Source organism: Lactuca virosa, chromosome 9, assembly GCF_052849685.1.
Source record: "Lactuca virosa cultivar CGN04683 chromosome 9, Lactuca_virosa_CGN04683_v6, whole genome shotgun sequence".
Taxonomy (NCBI): domain Eukaryota; kingdom Viridiplantae; phylum Streptophyta; class Magnoliopsida; order Asterales; family Asteraceae; genus Lactuca; species Lactuca virosa.
In genome coordinates this window covers 298,849,642-298,858,133 of record NC_136434.1, presented here as the reverse complement: position 1 = coordinate 298,858,133, position 8,492 = coordinate 298,849,642, and the positions used below count along the sequence as shown (strand labels likewise).

Below are 8,492 nucleotides of genomic sequence, written 5' to 3'. Positions count from 1 at the left end.
TTTTTTTATGTTTTTGACCGTTTTACAACGGTTGAAAATAATAAAATGTGGCCGTTGCAAATTAAATTTCGATCGAAAAATGCCCGTTTGCACCTGTTATCACCGCAACGCCTAGTAACGTAACGCGGTATAACGGCTTAGGGGGCGGTGTGCCAGCCGTTATACCAGCGTTTTTTGATGGCCATGTCAACTTAACGCCAAAGGGCGTTGCTCACTCCGAGCGGTCTAACATTAAGTAGTTTTTTTGACTTGATAGTTGATTATTGGGTCAGCTTTAAGTGACTAAGACCCAATAAAAAATATATACAAGATTAGACCGAATAAAATCTTACGGTATAAAGATTTTAAATCTTACCGAGTAAAATCCAATTTCGAAACATATCAAAATCTTATTGAGGACCACTTTTTAATGTGACAATGTTTATGCACAGATGTCCGCCCATGACCCCCACACGGCTCGTTGAATGCAGCCGTCACTTTGTCATTCAATTCCTGTGATCTGATCGTTTCAAGTATGGAAGGAGGTCGTTGATTTCTTTTTTAACCTAACCCTTATCCAATTCCCCAAATACCATTTCAATTTTCATCTCTCTCAACAACATGTGTATGTGTATATATATCCTCCTCAATTATCACACAATTATTGTAATTTATTCTGTCATCTTCACCATAGAATTGCGTGCCCAACTTTCTATACTATTTATCTCTCTATTTTCCTTTTTCTTTACACACACGCGTGTATATGTATCTACATCAGATTCAGCCTTTCATATCGACCACCAATTGCCCCAAAACTGGAGATTGATTCTGTAATTGCTGTTTTATCTTTTACCTTCAACTGATTGACACTGTGATCGAGCTTCTGATTATTGGATGGAGGATTCAAACTCGATCGCTGGTCGACGCCTTACTGCAATTCACAGCCATCTTCTTACGTCAACCGACAATACCCACTCTCAGATTGAAACCAATAGCACTGCCGGAGAATTCTTTGATGGTAATCATCTGATTCTGTTCTATGTTTTCCAAGTATCAGATGAATAATAGTACCTTTTCTTTTTCACCTTAACTACTGTAGTAGTCAAATGATATTGGCAAGTAAATATAAAACAGTTTCTGCTTATGTAATTAGATATCTTTATGTAACAGTTTTCTGCTGTCCTGCTATGTTAATTAGACATCTCATTCTAAAACCTTCTTTTATCTTTCCGCTTATGTAGACAAGCACCTCTTCCCTAATTTCCCTGTTGTATTTTTCACATTAACTACTGTACAAGTCAAATCATATAGGCAAGCAGCATGTTAAATTGGAAACATAGGTATATATTCTTAAGACTTGAATTATTGAGGCAAGTAGTACAAAGTGGTCTTGAAACAGTTTATTAAGTAAATTAAGAACTTTATGTCAAGTCAATGAAGAACTTCATAGATTTTTTTACTAAAGTTATCTCATGATCTGAAGTGCCACACACAAAGTGACTCAATAAACATAAGTTTCTAAATGATGTTTAATCACACATTCATGAATATGCTGCAGAGCAAAGATACAGTGTTGTTCTTCCAGAGAAATTGAAGGAAGGAAAATGGAATGTATACAGGTGGATAGATATATTTTATTTCAGTCAATAATCTTTCAGTTTTATAGTTTTATCTTATTTTTTCTATGTTGGTATAACTGGCTTCTTACAAAGCTGATTCCTCCTGGCAGATCTGCACGCTCTCCATTGAAGCTTCTTACCAGATTTCCTGATCATCCTGATATTGAAACATTGCATGACAGCTTTGTGTGAGCATCTTAATCATCTTCACTAAGAACACTTCTTGATAATTTGTCGCCCCTTTATGATAGTTTCTCATGTTTTACTAGTTGTACTTAGATTAAATGGCTAAATGCATGAAATAGCAACATACTTTCATTTATCTATGTTTTATAGCATCCTACTTCTATTTCTTTCTATTACAGCATTGTATATTCAGTATATTTCTTATCAAGATACTGTACTTTGAAAATCCACCCAATTATAGCATTGTGCTTTCATTTTTCTTCTTATTAGGACATTATAATTTGAAAATCTACAAAACGATCATTAAAAATTGCTTTGTAGGGTGGAATTGCTATAATTAGGTAGATTTTTCAAACTACAATGCTGTAATAGGAAAAAAAACATGAAAGTATGATGCTATAAGCAACACTTTCTATTACAACATTGTACTTTCAGTATACTTGTTATTAAGGCATTGTCCTTTCAACTTTTTTTTCCCCATATAAGACATTATACTTTGAAAAATCTTAGTAATAGCAGTGAAAATTGTTTTGTGTTTGGATTGTGTTGCTATAATTGGGTAGATTTTTCATCACAATGTTGTTATATAGGAAGAATTAATAACTGATTCTTAACCTTATTTGTAATCTTGAAACGAATTTCACATTAAGTGATAATATGTTTTCAGATATGCAGTTGATACATACCCAGATTACAAGTACTTGGGTTCACGTGTACGAGTAGATGGAACAGTTGGCGAGTAAGTCTACTTATAAATTTAACAAACTTCCATTCCATGTTGACCAGAGTAGACTAATTGCACATTAAGACTCATATTAACATGCTTGACTGACTTGTACCTTAAGGTACAAGTGGATGACATATGGAGAAACAGCCACTGCTCGTTCTGCAATAGGATCTGGCCTGCAGTATTATGGATTATCAAAAGTGAGTTCAGTTTTCTGTTTTTTTCTCCATCTCTTCTAACATGCGTTGCTCAAGTATGTTACTTAAATGCAAGAAATAGCTTCTTACTTTCATTTATATGTGTATTATAGCATCCCACTATCATCTCTTTCTATTACAACGTTATACTTTCAATTTTTTCTTATCAAGACATTAATTATACTTCACAAAATCTACCCATTTTCTTATTAAGACATTATACTTTGACATTGATACAATTTGGTAGAATCTTCAAAATACATTGTTCTGAATAAGAATAAATGAAAGTAGGATGCTATAATCAACAAATGGATGAAAGTATGTTGTTATTTCTTGCATTTAACCATAAAAGAATGTGAAATTGCTCTAACAGCCATATGATTTGGGTTGTTTTGGAGCAGGGAGCATGCATTGGACTTTATTTGATAAATAGACCAGAGTGGATGGTTGCAGATCATGCATGTTCAGCATATTCATATGTTTCTGTGCCTTTATATGACACTCTTGGTGTGTAAGTGTGGTGTCATAAGTTTTTTTTATAGGATGTAAGATCTCTAGTGTGTTCCTAATACTTGATTTTCAGGTCCTGATGCTGTTAAGTATATCATAAATCATGCTGATTTACAGGCGGTTTTTTGTGTGCCAAGTACATTGAACATCGTAAGTCACTTGAAAATAAAAAAAAAAAGTTATTTGAATAAAGATCGAAAAGGAGAAGTTGTGAAAAAAAATATTCTTATAGAATCGAGGCTTACAATCTTTTCTCAACTTGCAGTTGTTGAGCTTCTTATCTGAGATTAGTAGTGTACGTGTAATAGTGGTATGTTCTCAAACCTCTTTTTAGCCACAAAGAATTTATACAGAAATGATGTTGCTTGCTTTATTATAAAATTCTTTTCTTGTTGTGATATCCATTTTTCAGGTAGTAGGAGGGGTAGAAGAACACCTTCCCTCTCTTCCGCAAACATCCGGTGTGAAACTTGTATCTTATTCAAAACTCTTCAGTCAGGTTGGTTGAATTAAGGACTCTTAATTGTTTTATCAACTCGGTATTTTAGGAAGTTAAAAAACTCTAATTTCAGTTGAAAAAGGAGGAAATCGCTAAGCATCAATACTCTTCTATAAGGAGAAGTTAATACTTCCTAGTAGCTTAAATTGATGTGCACCTTTATAATATAAATTTCTCCTAATAATTAATAATCTTGTAGGGTCATAATAATCTTAAACCTTTTTGCCCTCCAAAGTCTGAAGACATTGCAACCATATGCTACACAAGTGGTACTACTGGAACACCAAAGGTAGTAGCATTAAGCATGTCAATTTTTACTTATAAATTTATAAATTTATAAAATCTATTTATATATATTAAATTTATGTATTTTTGATGTGTGTAGGGTGTGGTTCTGACACATGGGAACTTGATTGCAAGTGTCGCAGCTATGACCTTGTCAATTAAATTCAACTCCACAGACATGTGTGTTTCTCTTTTAGGTTTAAATGCATGAAATAGTAACATACTTTCATAAATTTATTTATTAACTATCATAGCATCCTTCTTCCATTGCTTCGTTTTACAAAATTGAAAAATCCACCCAGTTATAGCAATTTTCACTGTTACACTCTAGTAGATTTTTCAAAGTAGAAAGAAATCAAAGTAAGATGCTCTACTAAACAAATAAATGAAATTATGTTGCTGTTTCTTGCATTTTTAGCCCTTGTCTTTTATTCCCAAATTTAATGATTATGCTCATACTTTGTGTTAAATATTTGAATGGACAGTTACATATCTTATCTTCCACTGGCACATATCTATGAGAGAGCTAACCAAATTATGTTGTCATACTGTGGTGTTGCTGTTGGTTTTTACCAAGGGGTATGTACTATTTACGATTATACATGTGGCTTGCTTTAATTATTAGAATTCAATGGAAACTACTATTTTTTTTTTTTTCACATAATCAATAAATTAACATATCTCAAAGAAGCATTGAATTTAAGATGCCTGGTTGCATGTCAAACTGGTAATATGGATTAGAGTAAATTACATTTTTGGTTCCTTTGTATAGCTGATTTTTGCAATTTTGGTCCCAGTAACTTCTCTTGCAGTTTTGGTCCGTGTTCCAAGTGAAATGAGTATATTACCCTTTTCTGATTTTTTTTTTCTTTTAATTATTTGATCAAAAATTCAAATAAAGGGTGGTAGAGTAGTCATTTTGCTTGGAACAAGGACCAAAATTGTTAAGATAGATCAATATAAGGACCAAAATTGCAAGAGAATTTTGTGGGAGCACAATAAACAGACCCAAAAACAACGGTTTGTCTGATATTAGTTTCTGTTTTGTGCAGGACAATTTGAAATTGATGGATGACTTGGCAGTTCTAAGACCAACACTTTTCTGTAGTGTACCTCGTCTCTACAATAGAATATATGCTGGGTAGAGCCATTTCTAAAATCTAAATAAACTTTTTTCTTTTTTTTTTTAGTAAAAAATATCCTTAACATTTGTGGGTCTGTTTTTGTGTAGGATCATGAATGCTGTAAACACTTCTGGGGTTTTAAAGCACAGACTATTTACTGCTGCATACAATTCTAAGAAACAGGCGATAATGACGGGTATACCCTTGTTTATACACAGATTGAAAGTTTGTGTTAGATCTTGTTCATTAGGCTTCGTTTGTTAGACGGGACAAGACTGGACAACCTTAGTAGGGATATTTTCAATGATAAGGATGTGGAGGGTATTTACGTCTTATGGTAATTATTGTATGTGTCTGTTGTAGGTCGAAAGCCATCACCAATTTGGGACAGATTGGTATTCAACAAAATAAAAGCAAAAATTGGAGGACGTGTCCGTTTCATGGGCTCAGGTGCTTCGCCTTTATCTCCTGATATCATGGACTTTTTAAGGGTGTAAGTTAATCATCATCTACTCTACTTATAATAAACAACACACTCTTTCGCCTTTTTATATGTCATCAAGCTATCTTTTTAGGGACATTTTCGTCTTTTGTTTTGTGCAGATGCTTTGGATGTTCAGTTATTGAAGGGTATGGTATGACGGAAAGCTGCAGCGTCATAACAATCATGGATGATGGTGATAACTTGTCTGGTCATGTTGGTTCTCCTAATCCTGCATGTGGTGAGTTTTTTTCTTTTTTTAGGAAGGTTTAAATGCAAGAAATAGCAATGTACTTTTATTTATTTTTTTTACATCTTACTTAGTTTCATTTCTTTCTATTGCAACATTGTATGTTTAAAGATAGAGTTTTTATAATTACTTTTAGCACTTAAAACATGTCATGCATGCTTTCATGTTTAAATTCAAATATTATTTTCCATAATTAAGGGTTTTAGAAAAATTAGCCTTATTGGTCCTTTTTCTGATACAATTAACCTTTTAAACCTTGAAGAAAATGACACGATTCAGTTTTTTGAATTTCCACATGTCATCGTTTTTTCATCATTTAACTGATTTTGTATAAACAAACTATTAAGCAGAATCTGTTGTGTCCTAACATTATGTTTCTTTTTGAAGAGATAAAACTTGATGATGTACCTGAGATGAATTACACCTCTGATGATCAGCCTCATCCTCGTGGAGAAATCTGTGTTCGTGGGCCCATCATCTTTCAAGGCTACTACAAAGATGAAGTCCAGACGTCTGTCACTAACATAATTTCTTTTTTATTTTTATAAAAAAAAAAAAAAAATCTGTTGATTCAACTGATATGATCTTTTCACATAATTGAGCAGAAGAGAAGTACTCGATGATGAAGGCTGGCTTCACACAGGGGACATTGGATTGTGGTTACCCGGAGGACGCCTTAAGATTATTGACAGGTATGTATTTATTGAGAAACTCCAGGGGCATTTTGGTCTTTTTTTTAACAAAATAAGAATAAATATTCTTTGATTTGTGACAACACAGGAAAAAGAACATATTTAAGCTGGCACAAGGCGAGTATATAGCACCTGATAAAATTGAAAATGTATATGCCAAGTGTAGGTTTATTAGCCAGAGTTTCATATATGGTAAGGACTAAGGACACTGATTTTTAAATAATAATATTAATAAACACCATTTTGCTTTATTAATTAAACACATAGTATTAATCTAAATAAATATAACCTGCTGCCTGACTGTTTTTGTGTGATTAGGTGATAGCTTCAACTCATCTTTGGTGGCTATCATCTCGGTTGATCCGGATGTAATGAAGGATTGGGCTGCATCTCAGGGCATAAAGGTACTCTAACAAGGGTAGAATGGTCATTCACTCTAAAACAGAAGGGTTAAATTGTCAATTTCACACATCATATTATTCAGCATCACTTCTAAACTGTTCTCAAGTAAACTCTCATTTGTGTTATTCACAACACTTTTAAACGTAAGGGTAAAACGGTCATTTACTCTAAAATACAAGGGTAACAAATGGTCATTTACTCACATAGTCAGTAATTTGTTGTGCAGCATTACTTCTAAACAGAAGGGTAAAATGGTAATTTCCTACAAAAAGAATGATAAAATGGTCATTTATTGACATAAACAGTCATTTGTTATTCAGCATCATTTCTGAACAGTTGTCAAATAAAGAAACAGTCATTTGTCAGTCACTTGTGAACAGAAGGGTAAAATGGTCATTTACGCATATTCAGACAGTTCTTTCAGTCCATCATCATTTAATCATATGTTATTATTATTATTTATTTTTTTCCGTTAAATAAGGTTTTATGGGGTGTGTGTGTGTAGTATAATGATTTGGGACAACTATGCAATGATCCAAGGGCAAAAGCAGCTGTTTTGGCTGAGATGGATGTTGTAGCAAGGGAAGCTCAGGTGATCTTTTAAATATGACAACCACTTTTACTTTAATTTTTATATTTTCTTCAACAAACACTAATTTTTTATTTTAGCTGAGAGGTTTTGAGTTTGCAAAAGCTGTTACCTTAGTGGCTGAACCATTTAGTGTGGAAAATGGCCTTCTTACCCCTACGTTCAAGGTACCCACCCACCTACCTCTATTGTTCTCAATAATAAGCAAAGTACTTCGTTAACCAAATAATAGCAACATATTTGATTTTTTTTTTTTTTTTTTAATATTATGGGTTCTAGTAAGGAAGAGTAAATTGGTTGCTATTATTAGTAAGAAATTGTAAGAAGGTGGTTGCTTAAAAGGAGTGAAATTGTGGATTTGTTTCAGGTGAAGAGACCACAGGCAAAGGCCTACTTTGCAAAGGAAATATCAAACATGTATGCGGAGCTTTCAGCTATGGATCCCACTCTTCATAAGCCATTATGAGTGCTCCTTCCTTAGTTCCATACAAATTGTTGTTATTGTAAGGTTAAATTGTTGAATTCGACATTTAAAACACCAAATTATAAAAAACATTTTTACAGTATCTTCAATCTTGCCTTGGCCTTTGTCCCGTAAGTCTCTCAAGGATCAACTAAATAAATAAGTATAAGTCCTTATTTATGGTCTTTCCATTCTTTCATGCTTGTGTTAGCAGTTAAGGATGCGAGAATATCAGCAGGCTCAACATTATCTTTTTTTAGTTATGGGTACATGTGATTTACCTTTTCACAATATTTTTGTTTGACCAGAAAAAATAAAAATTTAAGGCTCAGTTGTACAAAATTGATTGTGTAAAATAGTTGCAATCTATATTTACCGGAATTTATGGCGATTAATTTATGCAACCAATTTCGGAGTTTAGCATGTAATCTTAAGGAAGAATAAATACATTTAGGTTGATATAGAAAAAACATCATAAATGGTCCCTGT

General features: G+C 33.1%; 1 protein-coding gene across 1 annotated transcript; it reads left to right on the top strand.

The window, feature by feature from the left end:
• Window positions 1–486: 486 nt before the first annotated feature.
• Window positions 487–8,106, top strand: LOC145136513 (long chain acyl-CoA synthetase 7, peroxisomal-like). Its single transcript, XM_079070638.1, has 23 exons — window positions 487–997; window positions 1,538–1,598; window positions 1,709–1,786; window positions 2,452–2,523; window positions 2,630–2,711; window positions 3,110–3,215; window positions 3,292–3,368; window positions 3,484–3,528; window positions 3,631–3,717; window positions 3,917–4,006; window positions 4,103–4,182; window positions 4,488–4,581; window positions 5,055–5,143; window positions 5,234–5,322; window positions 5,490–5,619; window positions 5,730–5,848; window positions 6,245–6,368; window positions 6,463–6,549; window positions 6,638–6,741; window positions 6,868–6,953; window positions 7,457–7,543; window positions 7,621–7,707; window positions 7,908–8,106. Exons 1-23 carry the CDS (start codon window positions 874–876, stop codon window positions 8,004–8,006), a joined length of 2,097 nt encoding a protein of 698 aa, XP_078926764.1. The 5' UTR covers window positions 487–873; the 3' UTR covers window positions 8,007–8,106.
• The last annotated feature ends 386 nt before the right edge of the window (window positions 8,107–8,492 follow it).

Excerpts from the sequence above, each read along its gene's own strand:
- LOC145136513 (XM_079070638.1), top strand. The coding sequence starts at position 874 with ATGGAGGATTCAAACTCGATCGCTGGTCGACGCCTTACTGCAATTCAC. Across the intron at positions 3,216-3,291 it reads GCCTTTATATGACACTCTTG|GTCCTGATGCTGTTAAGTAT; the intron begins GTGTGTAAGTGT and ends CTTGATTTTCAG. Across the intron at positions 5,620-5,729 it reads ATCATGGACTTTTTAAGGGT|ATGCTTTGGATGTTCAGTTA; the intron begins GTAAGTTAATCA and ends TGTTTTGTGCAG.